Source organism: Cyclopterus lumpus, chromosome 21, assembly GCF_009769545.1.
Source record: "Cyclopterus lumpus isolate fCycLum1 chromosome 21, fCycLum1.pri, whole genome shotgun sequence".
In the NCBI taxonomy this organism is placed as follows: domain Eukaryota; kingdom Metazoa; phylum Chordata; class Actinopteri; order Perciformes; family Cyclopteridae; genus Cyclopterus; species Cyclopterus lumpus.
In genome coordinates, this window is record NC_046986.1 from 11902406 (window position 1) to 11926140 (window position 23735).

The 23735-nt window shown below is 41.1% G+C and overlaps 1 protein-coding gene across 1 annotated transcript in view; it reads right to left on the reverse strand.

Annotated features, from left to right (window-relative positions):
* LOC117750959 (protein TANC1-like) overlaps positions 1-23735 on the reverse strand; it is an 83940-nt gene that overhangs the window by 25084 nt on the left and 35121 nt on the right. The window contains exons 4-7 of the mRNA XM_034562434.1: positions 22538-22642; positions 11305-11438; positions 9004-9193; positions 5572-5895 (exon numbers count right to left, since the gene is read on the reverse strand). Of these exons, the coding sequence (XP_034418325.1) occupies positions 5572-5895; positions 9004-9193; positions 11305-11438; positions 22538-22642 (753 nt within the window). The remainder of the gene's footprint in view (positions 1-5571; positions 5896-9003; positions 9194-11304; positions 11439-22537; positions 22643-23735) is intronic.

Genomic DNA, 23735 nt, shown 5'->3' on the forward strand with positions numbered 1-23735 from the left:
GTTGTCTAATAAGTACGAGCAACAAAGTACAGCTGGGGCTATCGGAATGTCGTTATTTGGTCATAAACCAAAGTATTGGAGAAATAAAACCTTTTGATCTGATGAGGGTGCGACATAAAGAGTTAAGGGACCACCAAAGTTATTAAAAATGATCCGAGGGGAACGTGTCATGAATTTATGTACAAGCTTTAATGGCAATCCATCCAATGCTTATTGAGGTATTTCAGTCCGGACCAAAGTGGCATACCAGTCAACCGGCCGACCAACAGACAGACATTCAGGCCGAGAGCGTGGCTAAAAGCATATACTTTTGAAATAACTACTAAATTAAAAACACAATAGAGAGAGTAGTTTTGGAAATGATTTTCTACACAGGATGTATGCGCAACAAAACACAGGCCAGTTCATACCTCACTGGAAAAACTCAGTGCCAAGAGCTAAAGCTATGAAAAAAGACACCTTGGACATTGAGACATTCATGCCTTCAGAACAGTTGCATAGCTCCTCAACACCTACAGTATTACATAGTTCTCAATAGCGGGGTGCTGTCAATCAAACATAGCCAGATGGCTCTGTGGCTTTTGGCAAGTTATGATCGACCAATGGAGTGCCACTGAGCAGAGTTTTAAATGGCTTTTCAAAAGTGACGCAGATTGATCTCTATATAGATTTTTATTTTGCTCCTGCTGTGACATTGATGCACCAACAATTCTCTGAGAGCGGACATTTTAAAGAAGTTGGCGTGAACTTTTTTAGAGAGAGCTGGGCGATATGAATGAGTTATCTGTTTTCTTTGTGCTTTCTATTCTATCTCTAACTGAAAAGATCAACGTTTACATGAAGCCAGAGGAAGAGGAGAATTCCATGGCTACCTGAGGACACCACGAAACATTGACAAAAACAGGAAGATACTGTACGGTCCAGCAATTACAGGAGACAATATTGTCTATGGCTTTACTAGAGAAGACATGAGCTGTACATTACGTCAGATACAACACATCATGCTGTACTGTTCCAGTTCTACAGAGGCACTACAGCATGTTGAATCTAAAAAGCAATAATCGTCATGTTGCAATACTGACAGACACGATTTCTTAATTTGAAAAGATTACTCTCTGATCTTTGCAGACATCATTGAGTCATTGTTCACATGGACCAGTGGGAGATGACTTCAGTCCTTCTAATAAAACAAAGATGTGAGCTGTACTCAAACCTGACCTTGTCATTGTTCTCAAAAGTTTTGATAGATTAATAACATCCTTGAAGAGCACCACATAATATATCACATAGCATGAGTCTTTGCCAGAGGAGCAGAGGACTGTGGAGTAGACAGTAGACACAGTGTACTGTACCTCAACATGGATCTGACCACAAAGCTCTGTCAAATAGCATAACACCACAGATGCAATGTAGCAGCATTCCTGAGCCACAGTGACCCAAACTCAATCTCCCTGTCTGAGCAACCTGACCGCAAGCAGATCAAGCTAAGATTTTAAAACCGCTAGATTCCAGTGGCTACAACTAATATGGCCCTATGACTCTGTAATCGATTTTAAAAAGCTTAACAACCATGACTTAAAAATAGAATTAGTAATACTTAGTATAATGAAGAGAGCAAACACTTTTTTCAAAGCACAAAGAAGCCCAGGAAAAAGCTTGTATTATTTGGGTCTTCAATGTATCCCTCACAGCCAGTACTGTACTGTACATGTGGTCAATTTCTAGCTTAAAACAGGGGATATTTTAATCCTAAATGGATGATAAATGTCTGAAGTGGCTGTTGGGGTTGCTGTTGTTACAACTTTAATGTTGCCTCATACGATATGGCAGAACATATATTTCTGTGCTGAATGGTGGCCAAGATAGTGCCTCAGACTACCAACTAATGATGCAATTACAAACTGCAGGATTCAGCTCTACCAGCAGTGACAGGTGGTGCAAGCCAACATTTGTGCAACTTGCCACAGCAAATTCAGGCTACACACAGTGCTGCTGGAGTTCATACAACAGTTCAGGGACAAGCTAGCAACAGTATAAGTGTTTGTGCGCGTGTGTATGTGTGCGTGTGTGTGTGTGTTCACCAAGGCAGTGTAAATGGCCCTTCTCTGGAATAGGTGGACATTCCTTCTACATACATAGTTAACATTCTAGAGGCACAGCTATAACCCTGTTGATTGGCATGAGACAGATGGGCAAAATCTACTTTGCGTCTAAGAAAATGTGGCCTTTGTGCTGCAACTCATACATTGTGATACCGCAATGTTACAATGCTTAGTCAATCAATAGTCAATAGAAGAACAGAACAGAGTTTCAATTAAATGGATGTAATTATATTGCAAGTACATTTCATATTTTGCTTTATTTGATCTATATCTAAATATATATATAGAGACATGTGTTCCAAGTCCACTACACATAGGGGTCTCCACATAGTCACTTAACTGGCTCTTTTCAGCTTCAAGAAACAGCTACTTAGTACCTTTGAGATGTCCAAGCTCCTCACACTGAGCCTCAGTGCATCCTGACACCCTGCAAAAAAACGTCACTTTATTGGTCGCTACAATCCTCTTGAAAATAGGAATGTCGATCAACTGTAAAAGAGAGTTTAATACCAACATTCTTCTTCATAACAGTAAAGCACAAGGTCTGCATCGCTGCCCACTGCACACAAATCCGCCTATGGAACTCATTCTCAATATTACTCTCATCTGTCAACAAACCCTGAGATACTTGACCTCATTTGCAGCAGAAGTGGCTCCCAACCCAAAGGGAGCAAACCAGGGGTTTTAAGCAGAGTGATATGGTCTCAGACCTCGAGGAGCTGACATGAAATGAAGGTTTATGGAATAAAAACTTGAAAGGAGGGGGCGCGGGGGGGGTGTTCCACCCTCATAATCTATTAGGGAGTGGGGGGATCATTTATCTGCAATTATCTGACATGTTGCATGCTCATTGTCTTAACTTAATGTCTATCAAATAGGTAAAGGCATATTCACAGCAGACATCGTATCATCCAATGTGCTGGGACACAGAACCACACATTGTAAAATAGTCACAGAGGTACTGGCACATAGAGTGAATGCACGTTACTCATGATACATTTCTTTCTTTATTTTGTACAATGGTATGCAATTTGTTTACTGTCCTTCCTGCTTTGGTATGCTTCTTTATAATATATTTTTAATCCTATCCTATCCTTGAGCATCAACTGAAAATAAGCACTCTCTCTTGCCATAAATTAAGTTGTCTCACCACGTCCTTGATGTGCTCTCTCAGGGCTTTGCCACACCGCATACAATCTGAGGTGTGAATTCTGCAGGACCCTAGAGGGCAAAGCTGCATAACTATGACATCAGCCAATAAACTTTTGCAGCACACAGGGAGACATGCACACCGGCGCTTACATGCAAACCAACACACATTAACGTTATAATATCTCCTGGTCTGTTAGCTTTACGAGCGAGTGTGTGTCTTTGCCGTTCAGGTTTATGTCAGCGGCAAAATAATGATGAGATGTAAAAGGATATGGACTAATGGAACAAGAGAAGGACATCTGTACAGCACAATGCCATGAGCCACTTCATGTTTGCAATGTGGGTACAGATTCAGTGGTGGGCTGGAGAAATATTATCAAAGTGTTGTGCAAAAGCAGTGCACAGTGTGGGATATAAATACATAAGCTATGTTCGGCATGTTATGTTCCCAGACATGCATTATTCTGCTTCTATTTCGTCTGCCCATTCCATCTTACTCTCTTGCCAATAGAAAAAGAACATTGCAAGGACTACCATTTGTTGTAATTTGTCAAGGGGTGACTGTGGGTCAGTGGTTAACTGTTCCGTCTTTCAATCAGAGGATCGGCGGTTCGATTCTGCTAGACCTAGTCGATGTGTCCTTGAGCAAGACACAAGACACCCCGAATTGCTCCCTGTAGCTGTGTCTACGGTGTATGATTGTAAGTCGCTTTGGATAAAAGTGTCAGCTAAATGAAATGTAATATAATCAAGGAATTCACACAAACCTCTTTACATTATTATTTACATCTATTTGGCACATGCCAACTGTGATTCACAATAAATTAATTGAAATTCAATAGGAACTTAAGTTTGATGTTATCATAGAGAAAAAACAGTAGTAGCAGACACAAGTTTCATCAAGTTCAAACCAGAGGGAGGCATATTTTACAGGAGCAATAAAGCATTTGATCTTCAACACATTGGCCGCTGCAGCATCCTGGTGAAATGGGCAAAACACTCTGAATCCAGTTATACTCCTCAGCCCCAAAATATAGATTTAAAAAAATTAATCATTGTCCAGCTAACAACTCATATTCATATGTTGAGGGATATACTACTCCTGTCTGATCTCGATCTCGATTTAGGTGTTTTATGAGTTGTGTCAGTCTAAAAGGGTGTTTTTCTTTTTTCCTTTCTTTGACTCGTCTCAGTCTTGGCTGACCTGAGTCCACTTATTCATCCATGCTTCTGTCCGCAGTTCTTCAGTCTGGCCCTGCCTTTGTAATTTTCTGCGATTTAGAAATCACCAATGAAATGATCAGCTTGTATAATGCAGTGTGATTAAGTTAATCTGCTCTACAAGCTGTAACCCTTACCTCCGTACAATCTTCATCTTCCCTTGAAGGGCGCTTCTTTCATCTGTTGTACCATTCACACACTATCCACGCTCTAGTCTGCTAATGCTAAAACAAGTTAACATTTAACCCATGTCCTTTATGTTCATGTTGCTGTTAGTGCTAGTCTGTAGTCAGCCTAAAAGCAAGCATGTGCAACATATTCCCCTGGGTATGGAGTATGAGCTGCAGACGACATGGTTTGTGATTTCACCGGTCACTTAAAATTCAACAGCTGTCCTTAGTGAATCCTATAACACAGGACCTCACCAAATGCATTCAGTAAGGACTTTAGTTTTAAAGGAAGATGTACAACTTATGGCTGCGTGAGTTCCATCAACAACAGGGCCAAGGTCAAAAGCAGTAACAGCGGAAGGCAGAGTGAAGGAGACCTGGGAATGGAAAAGGGGGGAAAGAGAGCGGGGGTAAGGGGGCTGCGGAGGGATATCAACAACTGTGACAGCTGTGTGGATATGGCGGGCTGAGCCATAACAGGGAGGTTCCAGGGCAGGAATGCAGAACAGATCAGCGAGGCACTGGTTTGCGCTTAGATCCGAAATGGTAGGCAGGCACAGCATACAACAGCTGCCCAATCCCAGACTGCTGCCTTGATACCACTTCTCAAGCACAAACTGGCTTCTGAAACACTTCTCATTACTTCTATACCGCCAAATGCTTTTTCCTGCCTAAATCCGGAAATGACACCACACACAAATCATATAATAGCGTCAATGAACTGACTGGCAATGCAGTGAGGACACCCAAGCACACCGTCAGTTTTAATGATATCAGCATAACAAAGGTTACTAGGCTACAAGAGGACAAATGTTTCTTGTAATGCTAAATGAACACAGCCACTGAGGAAAGGTATACAATTTCTTACTCCCTTCTGACCAGCAGACATTCAGATGTTGAATGCTTAAAAAACCATAGGCTCTTACCTGCTACAGAGTTCGGCCTCGGCATCATGAGGGAAGAAGATGTCTGTGATGAGTATGGAAAGGGTCCCTCGGGTGAGTGACTTTGAGGCTGTGGTGCCCCTGCTGATGTGTTGGACTGCTGCTGCTGCTGGTCTGTCCTGGATGGGCTGTCGGCTGGTGCTGCAGTGGCGCTGTTGGAGTCTTCTTCAGCCACAGGAGAGCAGGTGTCAGCCCGCACACTCTGTGCCAGGCCATGGCGCCCGCTGCCTCTCAGGCTGCCATCCTTACTCCACTCCAGGCTGGAGCCACTGCGGTCATCATTCTCAGAGGAGCTAGTGATGGTGGCTGAGGGGAGATTAAACAGAGAGGGAATTAGAGCAAGTGAGGGAGGTAAGATGCTCTTTGTGCGCTATGAACATTTATCTGTCTTCATCTTTAATGAGATACTGAGCTGTAATGGAACTTTTAACTTTGAATAAGTCCCTGCTTTTTCTCGTTGCCCTTTACAGAGGCTGTCTGCTTGCACTGATGAAAACTGGAAAGACATGATAGCATGGACTTGAGTTCATTTCCTGAATGCCTTCTGTTCTTTCTACCGATCATCAAATCCTATATAATATGTCGTAAACAGCTATAGTGAATGCAGTACATTGACACAAAATGTAAGAGTAGAGTGAATAGTGAAGAAGTAGTGTTTGAAACTGCCTTCAGTATTTTTATGTCCAGACAGGTGTTTTGCTAACATGACAACCAATCCTTTAATCCTCCCTCAGGCCAACCAAGGTATCAAATACAATCCTAAAAGATGAGTGGAGGGCCAAAGCTACACAAGCTGGATCCAGAAACATCAGTACGGTCAGAGGACAGGAACTGACTGTCCAGCTGGCTGCTTTTGCATCACACACTCTTAATCTGGATTTGATAATGCCGCAGCACGTTACATCATTACTAATATTAACATAACACATCCTGGCATTGTGACTACTTTGTTGTTTACCTGGTAAAATATGATGTCATTCATAACAGCAGTAAGGTTTAGGCCTGCTCTGAGCATGGCACAAAGTATAAAATGGTCACTGGACATGCATTTGTAATGTGCCTTTCTGTGTAATGCGTCGTCCGATCACTCAAAGCGCTTCACACTACTTGTCATTATTCTCCCATTCACACATAAAATCACACACGATGGCAAAGGCTCCTATGCAAGGTGCTACCTGCACATACATCGTACGCTCTACCTCAGAGGCCCATGAGCAGTCATTACAGTGAAGAAGAGGTTACAGTGTTTGTTAACTTGTTGAACTACAGCCCCTGGCAAGAAATATCTTTTTATCTATTCATTCAGAAGTACGATGAGCGTGTGATTTTACCATACAAAGGGCTGGTTCTAGTTATTGCTACAAGTCTTTCTACAGGCACCCCGTGCAGAAACCCCTCTGGGAGCTATTTTGTAAATGTTAAGACATTGCAAAATCTCCCAAATCCACCAAGGAGCTTTTAACGGCAGTACAAAGCCAAATTAATGTGCTTTTGAAATCAGAGTCAGAGTCAAACTTCAAAGAACAGGGAACATGAATCACTGGTTGGAATCTGACTGGTGGACACAGAATAGCTTTGTTCTCTTCCATGCATGCACAGTCTTATCAAGGCAGATGAGTGGGATGTTGTAGACCATGTCACATTGTGTCATTCTCTCGGAAAGTCAATTCTGATTTGACACAAGTAGCTTTACAACGTGAAAGACCATGCTGGGCGGCAGCATGCCGATGTTCCATGCTGGAAGAATTTATATACCAGCTTCCATAAATTATTTAACAGCTAGCTAAGATATTGCTCTGGGGGGACAGAAAGACTGACTCGTGCTAATCAGTCTGCATCACTTGAAATCCAAATTGTTGTGTTTTATCTGGCCGTGGCATGCATTGCTTAGTACTGCAGAACAATCATGGTAATAAGTTTATACCTAAACAGGCATAACATGTGACATATTCTAGTTAGTTCCTACAAGAATATTACTTTTCCCCCCAAATCTAACATTGCCTTCAGAGGTTCAACCGAGGATAACTGCATGATCATGCAGTAACAATTTGCTATTGAATTCCCACAACAAATATTCAAAAGACATTTTCAGAATGAATTTCGAACATTTGTATAGCCACCGGAAGGTTTGTGAGTAGAAATAGCAGAGGGATTATTATATCAATAGACCACGTCGTATTCCTGTCAGCTTGTGTAAATCTCCAGATGTCTTGCAGGGCTATTACTAGTGATATAATATAACGTCAACGTCTGGCAACTGTCACCTCAATGCTCTCTCATACAGGAACAGCTCTATAGAAACTCAATAACTGACACATGGTGGTTTAATACAACCTGACACAAATTCTATTCAGTGCCACAAAGAATCCAATGGGTTTAACAAAATGAGAAATTTGTGACACGACACAACTTTGTGGTCTAAATCACGATGTGCACATGAGGTAACATTCTCAGAATGAATAGAAGAGCTTCATTGGAAACAATGTAATTAGTTGATATTAATATAGTATTGACTGTGTGCAGAGAAAACTGCAGGATTGACTCATCATTTGCATTCCTAGCATTGTTACTGACTGCTATAACGTCATGTTTTATGATATGAAGGTTCCGATATGAATCTCCGTTGAATTATTTATTTAGTATTCTTTTCAAATACAAATGCAGTACAACAGTAAACATTTTTAACCTCTGGCCCACATGGACTGTTCTTGTTAACAAAGTAAGGTTTACTCTAAAAAATGCCTTGTGAGTCTATATCTTTGAGACCTGAACAAGGTGTTGGGTTCATTGCTTCCACATAAAACATTTTCAAAGCTGACTTTAAAGGAGCTCTACATAGAAACATGGTGAGGGCTGAGTCGGCGGCTAGCAGCTACCGGTGCCGGAAGCTAACTTTGCTAACAGCGCAAAAAGTACAAATAACTGCAACAGTGCCAACATTGCTAACAGTGTTAGCCTGCGGGGCAACCAGAGCGTGGATGCTTTACAGTTATCGACAATTATCATTGTTAAAAGCTGTATTAGCACAGTGCACAGCGGTGTTACTTAATGCTCTGCTCAGGAGGACATTACTCCACAATATTTTTACAGCGCAAATCGTTGTTTCCTGCCATATTAATCCTTCGAAAGAAAAAAAAAAGTAAAATCTTATATTGTTTCCATCCATGGTTGCTAGCTTTGGCCTGCACGTTCTCGCAGCAAACAACGTTAAACCTGTTGCAAGAAAGTGTATTTGCGTCCGCGAAGAAACAAACAAAACGGGGACTTGCTTGTAAAAACATTGCTCCATAATGCTAGTTTTAGTTAAAAACTCCACAGGGTACGATTAACTGAGGAAATGGGTACTAGTACAGTTGTGTCCTACTCCATACAAGTTGCTATTTTAATATGATAAAGCAGTTGGTTATTTCTCACCGATGATCCCACTGTCTTTGCTCTCAAGTGTGGAGCTGGGGCTAGTGATGGTCCCACAGGGGCTGGAGCGGCTGAGAGGGGGGCGGCTGGCCGTGCTGTTGAGTGTGGAACATGGACTGTCGGTGCTGGGTGACGCAGTGCTGCTGGTCAGTGTAGAGCAGGGGCTGATACCCTGGTTAATCACAGAGCACTGGTGAGAAGAAAGAAAGCAGAAAAGAGTTAAGGTACACCAAGAATGTGCTCTACTAATCAAGTATGTCAACGAAGTATGAAGTCAACCCAATATAAACTGTCAGCTGGCAACATAATCAAATTTCTTCAGCATGAGCAGCAATAAATACGACAAACATTTTTTATTGTACAACCTTATTTGGAAGAAGAGTTGAGACAACTGTAAGAATGATTTGATCCAAGTTTATTGCCTATTTACCAAGATCATGTAAAATCAATGCAAATGGTTCCTTCAAAAGTAAATACGCATTTTACGTGTGAGCATGACACACAAGCCGAAAGGGCATAAGCGCTGTAAATGGAGCCAGGCTTGAAAATTACACACTTATATGTCTGAAGGGACCAAAATAGGCCTGAGGAGAAGTTCTCAAGGGAAGAAGTATCTACTTTGTTATGGCACAATAGATACCTTTCTCATGCATGCCATCAAGCCTGTCTCTCAACCAAACAGCAGCTGAATCTTTGTTCGAGCTAACTGACAACCGTAGAAATCCAAATTAAAGCTGGTTTCCCATCTTCTTTCAACAGGATTCTGATTGCACGCAGCATACTGTAGCTCAAGAATCATCTTTGCCCACTGTGAGAAGAGCCAAATCCTGTTCCACATACACTGCTCCATACACATCACATGTCAATTAATAAAACACTATTACAAGCCCAGGTCAAATTAAATCAACCGTTATCCTCAATAAATCAACTTCGCTGCACATATTTTGTTGCCTGCAGGACCTTTCACCTACGGATGGCTTCTCCAGCACCACTTTCTACAAGACATGCATTACCTCAGACAGCCTGCTCCAATTAAAATCCCAAGAAACTATCACAAACCATTTTTTAACACTATACCTGAACTCAAACATCCCTAACCAGTTTAAAAAGCCTCTTTAATATCATGCACTACCATTTTCTTATAATAACTTAACTGGAACAATTAGAGTACTTACTGTGTATATGTAGTGGTTATAACAGAGTTTGTTAAAACAATAACAATCTGTGTCCTGCTTAAAACCTTACTGCAGTATTTCTGCTGCAAAAAAAAACTATTCTTCTTTACCCCAACTGAACTCCCAAAACAGTAAACTTACCAATCCTTAGCCCATTTGAGATAGAAGTGGGACTAACGTCTCGTTCGAGACTGTTGCTGTTTAAAGCTCTTCTTGTTTGTGCAGTGGCACACTGAATGAAAACAAGCAACATTTCGCATCGCTTAAAGCATCATGAACAACTTGTGGCATGCTAATATTAATAAAACCAAATAGCTAACTGACAAGTCATAATTTACTGTTCGGCAGAACTAAAAACAAGCATGCTGAGTCTGAGTCATACTGTAAAACAGCAGTAAGGAGGAAGAGAGAATTGCTGGCAGATGACAATTAAGTGCTCCTCCCCAACTGTGCTCTAAAAACACACACCTAAATGCACACAAACATTCCCACGTCTCAACTAATGAACATGATTGATAAATTACTTTGGAAGTCTATTTCTCATTCCTAGAATTGCCAGTTCAGTGTCAAAATGTGTCTAAGGCACAAGATAAATGAGGGAAGCGTAGCGTGCTGGGCTCTGCTCTTCACACAGCCGGAGCTTAATTAGTAGAACCAAACAAACTGAGGCTCAGACTTAACATAACTCTATTTCTGGACGGGGACTCAGTCACTCTTGTTACATACTCAAGAGCCCCTGGAATAGCACTCAAGTTACTGAGAGACTCATACACCACACTAGAGAGAGAATAAAACCGCATGCAGCAGAATTTGAATATTCAGTTACTTTCTTAAAACAGCTCCATCATCTCTAACAAAACAGTTTGACAGTTACCGTTGTTTGTTGTGCCAAAAACTTATTCCTAGAGGTGCCTCCTAAATCCCCATCCAAAGATAATGCACAGTGGGGAAAAATGAATCAAGCTGCAACAAAAAATCCATTCTTCTGTTACACTGTCACAACTCCCTCCTCCTCTCATCCTTACCCTCTCTCTCTCCTATATCTCTATATATGTGAGCTGCAGCAGTGGCAGCAGCTGCTGCTGAAACAGGGAGTGAGTTGGAGGGGAGGGTGAAAATGAAATACCTTCTTTTCAATCTTGTCGTCCATAGGTATGCGTGCCGTACCCGGGATCCCTTCTCCTAGTAAAAAGCCCAGCCTTGTCATCAGTTCCTGAGTGGCAGGGGAGGAGGAGCTTGGTTGTTTCTCTGCTTGCAGCTCTAGAGAAGAGGGAGAGGCAGAGGCAGAGGCAGAGGGAGAGGCAGAGAGAGAGGCAGAGAGAGAGTGAGTGAGAGAGAGAGAGAGAGAGAGAGAGAGAGAGAGGGAGAGAAATGCTCAATGTTAGCGGGCAGATCCCCTCTCTCCACAGGATGGCCCACACAGGGCCACTCTGCCTGCCCTGCCCTCCACGGCCCTGCTCCAAAATGCTATGCTGTACTCTCCAGCTGCTACTGAAGTGGTGCAGACTCGAAGAGGGTGAGTAAAGAATAGCAAGGGAGTGAGAGAAAGAAGAGAGTGAGGAGGGGGCTTGCACGACTTGAGTGTGTGTGCATGTGTGTGTTCGAAAAGAATCCGAAGACATGTGAATGTCTTGCATTGTTAAGAAAGCAGGGACTGTGTGTGTGTGTGTGTGTGTGTGTGTGTGTGTGTGTGTGTGTGTGTGTGTGTGTGTGTGTGTGTGTGTGTGGTGGGTGTGTGTGTGTGTGCTGCAACGCTTCAAGTGCCAAATCCAGGGCTTTCTGTTTGTTTACAGCTCTCACTCATAGAGCCTCTGAATATCAATGAGTGGATCGAGACTTTCTCCAACAGCTTAAACTGCCTGCAGGCCTAACTCTCAAGGCATAATACTTGTTTAGACAACAATTTCAAGGTTGAGATGCCATCAACAAGGCAATCTATTTTTCTTTATACATTTTGTTTTTGGCATATATTATATATAATGGAACAACTTATATTTTATCATCCATACATGTACCTCAAATGTGGGTGTGGCAAAGTAATTAAGGAAGAGTCACAACATTCCCTAAGAGTGAACAGACTGACCGACGGACAAACAGACAGAGAGGGAAAAAGAATGCTTGATTGAGTGAGAGTGAGTGAGAGAGAGAGGGTGGGAGGGAGGGAGAGAGAGAGAGAGAGAGAGAGGGGCAGATGTCCAAGGTACAAAAGCGTATTATACAGCTCTCTGTCAGCACGTTTTCCTCCTCTCGCCTTCATTTTCTCATTCACCCTTCTAGTTCAGTTGGCAGTCAATCTGATAAATAAACAAGTTAATTCCGATGGCCCGATGTCCTGCCAAGCCCCAATTAACTCAAAATCACACATCTTTGGCATGGGAATAGCCACGTACAGACAATATGTTCTCCTCTATTGTAAATAAAGAGACATCATCAAAATGACTACTCTCCCTCTAGGGTTGCACACTTATGGCAAAAAAGGATAATCACAATTATTTTAATCAATGTTTAAGATATATATTTCATTCAATTTACAGACAAGATGTGTTAATGAACTGTCACATTGAAATTAACAGAGCACCATAATCACTTCCATGTTGTGCTACATTCCCAAGGATGCTCCTTATTCACAGGGCATCTCCTAGCAAAACAGAAGTATACCAAATACTAAATTCAGTGCATTTTTGTTTTGCCCATCTGCTCCCTGTTGTACAACAACACTACAACAGAGAGCAAACGGCCAAAACAAGTAATATACAGCATATCACTCTCTGAAGTGTGTGTAGGCAGTGCCATGAGAGCTCCTCAAAAGTGAAGCGAAAACATCTCAAACTCCCTCTGGTGGCTGTCTGATAGTTAGGAAGCTCTATATTTGATATGGTAGAGTTTTCTATGAGCGGAGCACGCATTTAAAACGTCAATATCACAGTTGATGGCACTTTTGGACAACAAGTAATCTTAAAATGAGGATGACTCAACAGGCAGACCTGTCATTTTAGTGAAAACACGTACACCTGCAGATACACTGAAGCTGTTACATGTGCTGTTTGGTTGGCACTTAGTTACTAGAAAAGATATATTTTCAATTTAAAAGTAAACTGAATTTAAATTGTATACACGACAGAAACACTTTTAATATTGGCCATGCCAGTCAATCGCCCCTCCATATTCTACTGTGGAATATTCCTAAATCTATGTTTTCTTACTCAAGTTGCTTTGCGCTGTCTGTTTATATCTGCAATTGGTGTAGGCTTTAATTTAGGTGAGCATGTTTGGATGCTGCTGGCTTCTAAATGTGTTTTATGAAAGTCCTTATAGAATTTGGGGGAGCCTCAACTCCATCTTGTGATATTGCAAGTAGTGGAGCTGCCTCATCCTCTGTTGAGGCATTTTTATATAATTGTATATATTTCCTAGTCGTGGTAGCGAAATGAGAGGGGAGTAACTCTTCCAATGCAGTCCTTGGAATAATTAAATGCTTACTGAGGTTCCTGGCCTAGTAGAATGTTACATTGATGTAGATGGTTGTGATGTCAAGGGGAGGAAGTAGGAAGAATGATGGTGGCAGAGCTGGTGCACGGAAATCAAAGTCATCATGGCTTCCACTGTGGGCTGTGAAGGAGTAACGTAATACACCAGAGGGCCCTTCTAAATAATGCACATATAACGCCATACAGAAGGAAATCTGTCCCTCCACTGTCTTATTGCTCTTGCCACTTGTCCATCGGGAGTTCACCTGAGTATTGATTGCTGTTGGTGTTGCCACTGGACAGAGAAAGTTATATTGGTACAATAATGAAGTGAGGTTCCAGGACAACAGTCTGGTAGGGACATTATGCAATGTCAAACCAGCCACCAGTGCCAGCAGGGAGGGCAATATTACAGATATGTATTCCCAAAAGGGAAAAATAAAGTTCATATTTCTCATCTTAAATATAAGTGGGCCTGATTTAGTGCAATGATTTCACTAGGAAACCATATGTTCAAGCATATTTGTTACATAATTCACAACACAAATCAAATCTTTCTGCTTTCCTGTAGCAACAACAGCTGCTTTCCAACATGAGCTTTTATTCTCAAGATCCATTTACACTTGGGTGAATCTTTGTTCCATTCTAACATCCTCCTGCCACTCTTCTCTATCTTCTTCTGTATGAATTAATGTCCCATCTTTTTGTTCTCCCAGGTAAAAGTTTTTTTGGGGGAGTTCTTCCCGTGAGGTCCCGGAACAAAGGATGTCGTATGTGTACAGATTGCAGAGACAAATTTGTGATTTGTGATTTTGGACAAAATAAATGTAATTTATTTTAATTGAACATCTGGACTAGCGGTCTTATTAGTGGATTACTTTGTTTGTACATGGAAATAAAAAGCATGTCTAATCAAGAAGAGAGCGAAATGGTGAGAAGTAATTTACCACTAATTTAAGAACACCAATGGTTCTCGACTTTCCTTGAAAACTTATGCTGGTCATAATTAAAATGCAAACAGCTGGTATGCTATAATCACAAGAGCACATTTTTAAAGAAAGGAAGAACCATGCCAGCAATTCCTCAAGGGCATCTATACACTAGCTTCTCTATACTAGAAAAATGTGTAGACAAGATTCTTGTTTTGTAAGTAATATCAGACAAGCACATATCTCGAATCTGAGCCTCTGCATATTTATCATATCTGCTCACCGGGTTGCCTGATTTTGATGTCAGTATATGTTTCGCATTGCACCACTTCTCAGAACACCAATTGCTTTAAACCCAGAAACTGAAAATCGGTACAGGTCTAAAAGAAAGCATAGCAGTAATTAAATAGGCCTAAAGCTGTTTTCTATGTGGCACTGGTTGCTAACCTAAAACAAACTGGATGCTGTACTTGCATCACCTTTTCTCCATTGAAAAGTCTGTGCGGTAAAAAAAGACCATAAATTGAAAATCGGTTCTTTATAGGGACTGTCACCCTGCTCATGTACATGCTTGAGATGAGCCTTTTAAGACTACTGGTGCAAAGACAATATTGAGGCCTGGATGCTGCCGACAACGACTATTTTATAGATTCAGGGTCACTGGGTTATAGAACACACCCTGTTGAATCTTCACAGAGTACTTTAATAATTAAACTGCCATGTCTCACAAACCACAACATGCACAAATATAAATAAGTAGGAGCCTGTAAAAATAATTGATTCAGAAATGTATTTACTGGTTTTGACAATGTTTTTGAAAGTAAGCTTTCAATGCTGTGGTTCTCAGGCATTTCCTTACTGACATCTTTTTGGGATTTTCTATCATTAAGGTTTAAGAACTCATGAGCTAATCTAATCTAAATCAGCATTTAGTAGAAGGATACAGATAATGGGAACAGCTGGGCCCCGGTTGTTAAATAGGGCACCATACACACCACACATTTATGGCTACTCTACATTAGCACACAATGGCAGGCTGTTTTTTTTATTTGCGAGAGTTTGTCAAAAGCATGGCGTGGCTGAAAAGCGCAAACATAATGCATTCGTGAAGACTAGAAAAAAATGTGTGCCCCCCTTTACTTGATGTTCAGAAAAGTAAGTGCAATATATTTGAAACCTGTAGCTCATACATAATGTAATACCGTGTATCTGTAATACAAATTGATTGAGTGCTTGTATGTTCATTGCACGTTCTTCAAAACACAACAGAGCAATTGTCTAGTACAGTTAAATGGTTAACACTGGGACCAATTTCTCTTATGAATGACGATAGCCTATTCATCACTTGTAACAAGTTTACTGACTGCTGGCAACAATGACATCCAAATACCATGAAACCATAATAAAAAATGAGCTCATGTAAAGTAAATACTGGTGTATGTAATTATTGTTTTATCATTATTTCTACTACTAGAAGCTTCTCCAAACAACCTCGGTCTTATCTGTTGTTGGTTAAGCGTCTCACTCGAGAGCCCCTCAGCTGTTGTACTGAGGGAGGGACCCATGCGGTTCTTTCGCTTTCCTTCCAGATGTGTCCAACGTGGTTGTGGATCAAATCGGCGTAACTTTCAGTCACAGGCTCTATTCCACCACTGCTCCTATGTTGATCTGATTGCATCTAAAGCTCTATCGAGTAGCCATTGCCTTTAACGTGACATTGCAGATATAAAAGAAATCCCTACAGAGGACACATGATGTGGTGTGTTATTCAGATTGTAAACGCCTCTTGAATTGGAATAAAACTGAATTAAATTGTTGTTATTCGTCTTGTCCCACCGTCATTTTCCGTGATGACAACATACTGTATGTGCTGTTTACCAGTTAGCTTTACAAGTCATTATCTCCCCAAGGAATTGAAAATGGTTAGTAATAACTATAACATGCAGTGAAACTGTGCTTGACGTGAATATGAAGTACTATATCTCTCACGTTCAGTAGGCTCAAGGCCATGTAAGTGTTGCAGTACTGTGTGTCTCTTCCAATAAAGAAGAAGAAGTCAAATACCACAATATTATAAAATGACATGTACTTTTAAAAAGGTGCAATATGTAAGATCTGGCCAGAACTTTAGTTTTAAAACATAAAAAATGTAACTTACATGTTGGTTACAGTGTTGACATTATGTCAAAATAAAAATCAATGTATTGTGTTGCAGGAGATCTCCTGAAATGAGCATGCTAAACAAGTAGCCCGGGCACATCCTTATAACACTTGTGCCTCAAGAAGCGACAGTGATTTTCTGGTCCAAAATGACAACACAAAGAAGTAGAGTGTCACTTTGAAAGTTAAGGGTCTGTGGGCATGTTGACAGTTTGTTTGTAGAATTAAATCCAACGTGGCAGAAATAAGAAAACGACACACAATATAAATTGAAGCTCTAGTTCCTTGTTCATAACTGTTTCTTAAATTTGAGACACATAATGAAACATAGAAATCATATTGTTGTATTTCATGTTTAAATGATAACTGTAGCATACATCCTGCAAAGGAATTTTCCAAACTAATTCAAATAAGAAAAGAAACTGACAACATAGTCCAAAGACTTCATCAGGTTCTCAAGCTGTCAAGTATTTCTGAACAGGAAAGCATAAAAAAGGGATGCTATGGTTTCTTGCTACCAGCAGTGGAGCCCTTCGGACTGTAGGAGGTCTACCTGTCTCTCAAGATAACCTGACAGTGTGCTTAATATAAGCACACCTGCTGCCTTCCCTCACTGTGTCCAGACATTAGATCTGCTCTGGTTTCATGTTAATGCTCATTGGCTCTTATACCTGGGGCACAGCAGGTTAGTCACACACATGTATCCACACACACTTATACTGGGACCGAACCCTATCTATGTTCGGTCCACATAGAAGTGTGCATGCTCTTTTCTCTCTCATAGAGATCAAGCTATAGCGGCATACTGTAGGAATATAACTAACTTACAAATTACTGTACTAAAACATAAAAGATTAGTCTTATATCATGTTGTGTCGTCATGTCCAGTAGGGAGTTTATTTTTTAACTGAAGCTGTCCCAGTCAGAACATAGACAGAATTCAGATTTTTCATTGTTTAATAATGTGTCACTGGAACCGTAGATCCCAATTAGTATAGTATGCCTCGGAGGCTAGAAGACAGATTAGTTATATTAGCTAGGAAGACACCAATGTGTTACTAGTAAGGACATCAAAAAGATTCTGTTCAGGGTCACTGGATTACAACACATATGTTGCAGTCATCCCACAGTAAGACAACCACGTATACGCAAATTCACATTCAATTATCATTTCTTATGCACGAGGAAATGTAGTTTGTGACAATTGTAACCTACCCATTATTCGTATCACTTCATGAAATCTGCAGAAGTTCTGCGTGTTGTAAAGGCAGAACTGAAAACTCTTTGGCTAACCAGATGGATGACAACCAATTCATAGAAATACAGTACAGTCCTAATTAGAAGCCTGTGTGTACGAAGAATAAACTAAAAAGCCGTTTGGAGAGTCAAACCATAAAAGCTCAGTTGAGCTATCGGTATGCTTTCTACCACGGCTGTAGACTGCCTCAATGTAAATGATTTGATGAGAAGGAAAATGGGCTTGGTTGCGTGTTGTCTATGATGGCCCACCTCCTGTCATTCTGTAGTAGATAAAATACCATCCAGAGACAATGTGTAATGAATCAGCAGCAGTGTTTTAATGTTTCTCATTAACTACTCATACCTTCCTCAACCCAGTTTCTATTTGGTCCCATTCCAAACGACTTCACAATACTTAATGAATCAATCAAAACTTGTAAGTTACTTAGCACAAATGTATGAATCAATTTAAGACTTCATGATGGAAATGTATGATTCTGTGGTGGACATGACAAAACTATGGCAGTTGATGAGGACGGAACGCACTTATAAAGTTAAATGACTACACAATGAAAACGAGCTAGTGTCTGATTAGTCTTCTATATCTTAGAGGACCACTCAGGAGATATGGGGAAAAAAAACAAGGATGTAGCTGGAACCACTTTTTGTTATTCTAGTAAATGTACAGCAAATGGAGGCAAAAGAAAACAACATCATTATCTGCTGCCGGAGGAAGTTTATAAGCAGGTGTGAAATAGCAGCCGTGTGTTGCAAGGGAAGAAGAATGAAGATGGAAGGAGGAGGAGCAGAAGAAGGATACAGCAGGGGAACAACGTGAACGAACCGGCTCCACAGACCTGTTTGGCTCGCCCCCTGCCGAGAATACAATCCAGCCGGTGCTCATTAGCAGCTGGAGTTTCATTACCCCAACTGTGGAGCCTGTTTAATGAACCCTCAATGAGAACATATATCCTGCTTCCCCAATTGAGCTCAGAGGTACGAGGTGACGTGCCCCCCTGAAGTACGCTTATTGCTATTTCCACTGTTAGAACCATAAATGTCCTTTGCTGCAAGCACATATGGAGTGTCCAATGAGACCTTACAGCAAACTGAAGTTAGACTGTTAATAATAAAGTATCTCAGCTTGATGCTAGCTGTTATTATTGTGGCTCTAACAGAAGATACAGATGGCATTTCATTAACCATTTGACCAGCAGAGCTAAAGCGTCTTCATTAAGTGATTCCCCCCTGCGGGGCATAGCGGCTGTGGTGTCAGAATCCTCAAGAGATGAGAAATACAGATTAATGAAGCTTCATCATTAAATAAAGAAAACGACAAACAACTAACAAAGTCAGCCTCGAGCAGCGGATTAAAAAAGGAAATGAGCAATGAACCTGAAACGAATATGACTCACTGTTACGGGCAAAAATCACAGCCCATTCATCTCTGCTGCCACCTCGTCACTGCTTGCCGAAATATTATCCTAAGTTCTCGAAAATGGTAACAATGGGTCTTGATTATACAATTGGGCTTGAATCTTTAGAAATGGTACAAAATAAAGCCAGTTTGTAAAAATGTTCTATGCTTAACTGGTGCACCGCATTAATTCTTATTATATAAGAACAGATTTCCTCACATCTCCTCTTTCAAATTCAGTATCATACCAAGACAACAAGAACAATCTCACACTATCTGCATCATCTTATGAATGCAGACCAGGACCTTAGCTGTGAAACATTGCATCATGACTTCTCTTTGATGAGATGTTTTACATATCATAAATAAATAAAAAATATCAAACTCTATTTAGCCAATACACGCAAAGCCACATACACTTATCTGAATCGGTTAAAGGTGCTAAATACAAGATTGGGAGCACTTCTATTGCCTCTCAGCAGCTGTCAACATGGTGACAGATGTGTGATTTTGTTTGCAAATTCTGTAATCTGCCATGGCCGGCCATAAATTAGCTATAAATTGTGTCAAAATGAAACATTTGACAGCTAAAGATGGCTACAATGACACATTTAAATGTTGTTACTGTTATCTCCCAATATAACGGTAACAATATATGAATAGCAAAAGGAATGACAGTCTCCCAAAAGTGTGATTATACAGGAAATCCAAAATGAATGGTCAGATTACTATGAGAACTGCACATACAATAGGGAAGTAAAAGCAATGCCACAGTCAGCTGTTTTATGAGGCGTAGTTGTGGGAGAGGACGGGACCTGAGGTACGGGCTTGATTGACAGGGCCAGAGCTCTGAGACCACAGCTGAAACAATTTTTGGTGACAGGTGACTGTTGACCGCCTGTTGCAAATGCAATCACGCACTTATACACACATACATAAACCAACATAAATGTACTTGCGGACACGCAACTGAAACACACATTGCATTCACACATGCACAGGAAACTCTATCCTTCCTCAAAGAGCTATGTCAGACTCTACTGTTTGTATGCATTCAAGAGTTGCATCCTTCAGCACAAGACCAAACAAAAGCTCCTTTACAACTCCTAAGAACTGACTTTATTTGGGACCTAAATGTCACACTGTGCTGGTGCTGCTAAACTTCCAACGGATTCATTCCCCAGATCAGATTCTTCCAGCACTGTATCAACCTTCCATGCTGACGCTAACCTTGTTATAAAAGCTCCAATGTCAAACAACCATCTTATCCGGCGTTCTCAGAAGTTAGCAAAAAAGATAGCATTGTTTACCAATCTCTGAAGTGGTAGACTACACAGGCTGAGAGATGCTCTCTTTAATGACAAAAGAACACTAGAAACGTCCTTGTCACATGCAAGTGATGCACAGTAACAGGCCAAAGGCAAACTCAGACACTAGATCCAGCTACATGGTGTAACTTCATATAAAATGCAATTCCTATATTTAGGATTGTACCCACTTGAGAGGAATAGCATGTGTAGCTCTGTTGAGAAGCCTTTCAGCGGTTCATGGGGCCTCATCCTACAACAGCTGGGCTACCACAATCAGCCATCATTAGTCTAGAATTTACACAGCACATAATTGTACATAATAGTTGAGGAAGTTGGCTCAATGCTGTTACTTCTTTTACCTGATAGCAATAGATTTAGGAAGAAGACGATATTTCTCCTGGTTTAGCTACTTACATTCATTGAATAAATGACTGGCAGCAATAACAAGTGTGCCATACATTTACCTGATCTGCAACAGCTATCTCTATCATCAGGAGTAGACCAGAAATGCAAAATAAAATTGCATAACCTCAGCAAATTCTTTGTGCATTCTTCTTGATTGAGACTGAAGCTGTTTGATGGTTCGCTTCATTTTCTGCTTTTCTAAATTCTACGGAGGGCTTAGTCAGTCAATTTTAACATAACGTACACACACCTTGAACATTAATTTTCTTTTCTCTGTGTTACTGGGAAGCAAGAGGGAGGAGAGAAAGCTTAAGACCAGCATGTGAATGTGTATTGTATGTACATGTGCTTCAAGGGGTCTCCAGAGGTGAGATGGGGGAGAGGGGTGTTGCTTGTGTAACCTGCAGTAGGTAAACTCAAAATCATTGAAACATCACAAACTCAACTACATAGATTCTCCGCATGAATTTCTATAACAAATTCCAAACCAGGTCTTTCAAAACTTCTCCAAACATTAGCCGACTACCAGTGCCAGAGCACCAGCTGTCATGAGATAACATTTATCTGGCGTCTGCTATCTGCCGGTCGCCCGCTCTGAGCCGAAACACTGCTCTGTGCCAGCTGAATGTCAGACACACCCTTGTGCCTTGGTATGTAACAGTCAACAGTGGCTGGTCTGTGCTGGGCTACTACTGTCTGCATACGTGAGCCATGTACAATAAGAGGGCACCACTTTCTGTGTTGCCCTATGCTAAAGATAACGCATCCCATCACTCTGCTTAAGCCAATGAGAGGAACTTGAGCCTACTCTGCTGGAAACCAAAGGACAGCACTTTGGGGAATATTACCCTAAATACTCAAACAGCGCCCAATAAAGGACAGAATAACACTTAAGGCTCACCTCGCAGAAACGTGCAAACACAAAAACACACATATATAATATATATATATATATATACATACACACACAGCAGGTGCCGTTACTGAGAAATGTACGGTCTTGTCCTCATTACATTCCCATGTAAAAAGAAATGCAGTGCTCCGGTCAGACAATGTGTCCCCATAGAAGAAAACTGACTCCTCTGTAATCTAAACAACCATGTTAAAATAAACACGGCACTATTGTGTGTTTGTATAAGAGGCTACATGAAGGAGCACTGCTCAAACGCACTGGTACTTAAATGGACCACTCGTGCAGGAAACCTTAAATTACAGAGACCTGTCCCTGACCCCATGGACACAACAAGGATATTCAAATATAATACAAAACACACAGCTATGAAGATCACAGTTTTAGGGCAAAGTTGTGAATTCCAACCAACCACATGTACATTTCTCCTTCTTAAGCCAGCTCAAGTTTCCAATGCCTCCAAAAACACAAACAGACGTATACACACACACAAATGACCGAAAAGCCATGATGTGAACTCACCATTATGTGAGGACTCCTTGTTATCGGCCACGTTCCTCAGTGCTGAAACGATGGCATCAGAGGGAACACGAGGACTCTCCACATATTTGGGCTTCCTGATTGGACCTGCTAGCACAGACCGGAGATACAAAGAGAGAGAGAGAGAGAGAGAGAGAGAGAGAGAGAGAGAGAGAGAGAGAGAGAGAGAGAAAGAGAGAGAGAGAAATAAAAGCAAAGAAGGAGAGAGTGAAAGAAAAAGAGGGAGAGAGAGAGAGTTCTCGCTGGATTAATGTGTTCCAGAAGGGAAGAGAGATGAGAGGTGGTGGTGTCTTAGTTGGACAGGCTTGGCTACACGCACATACACTCATTCACATACGCACACACCAACACACACACTTTCAGACAGCTCCTTGCGCTGATAGCAGCTCTGGTCTGTCTAACAACCCAGAATATTGTCTGCATGGCTGGAGACTTGCAGTAAAACACTGCTAGCCAGCTCTGGGAATGTAAAATACAGCAGGAAACCACAACAATTAGCCTCTTAGTGAACTTTAAAGATGAGTATTTAAACACACATGCACTGTTGGGGATCGGCAAAACAGACAAAGAGTTGTTCTGCTTTTTGATCTGTGAGCAGTCCCTTGAAAGTATACCCTGTTATTGCTGCAAAGATACATAAGGATGGATTCAGGTTCATAGGTCCTGCTGTACGTCAGATGTTGCATCAGGGAAAGCAGTACAGTCCTCTGAGGACCGTCTTTGTCTTTGGTGGAAAGTCGAGGTTAGCTGGCTGCTCGGTTGCTCTCACCAGGACAGAATCAGAAAATCCCACAGCTCCAAACAGAATGCTTGCTCATTGTGCCGAACTTTAACACAAACCACTGACATACACCCCCCACTAGAGACACAGCTCCTTTTACAACATTTCCATCTCTGTGCATACAAAATGATTTGCCCATGTTGTCTAATGCATATTCTGCAAAAAAATGCTTTTAATTTGCCCTAAATAGACAAAACATGAGGTTCTTTTTTTATCGACTAATCTTTATTAAGAATAACATTATAATTATTTGTACATGCATGAGATTCAGCAAAGACACTAGACCTGAAACAAACATCTCCCGAGCAACTGGCTCTGGACAAGTACTCTACTTCTATCCCATAATTTATGGTGAAAAAAAAAAAATTGTTCCAGAGTCCAGACATAAAAGCAAAGGTT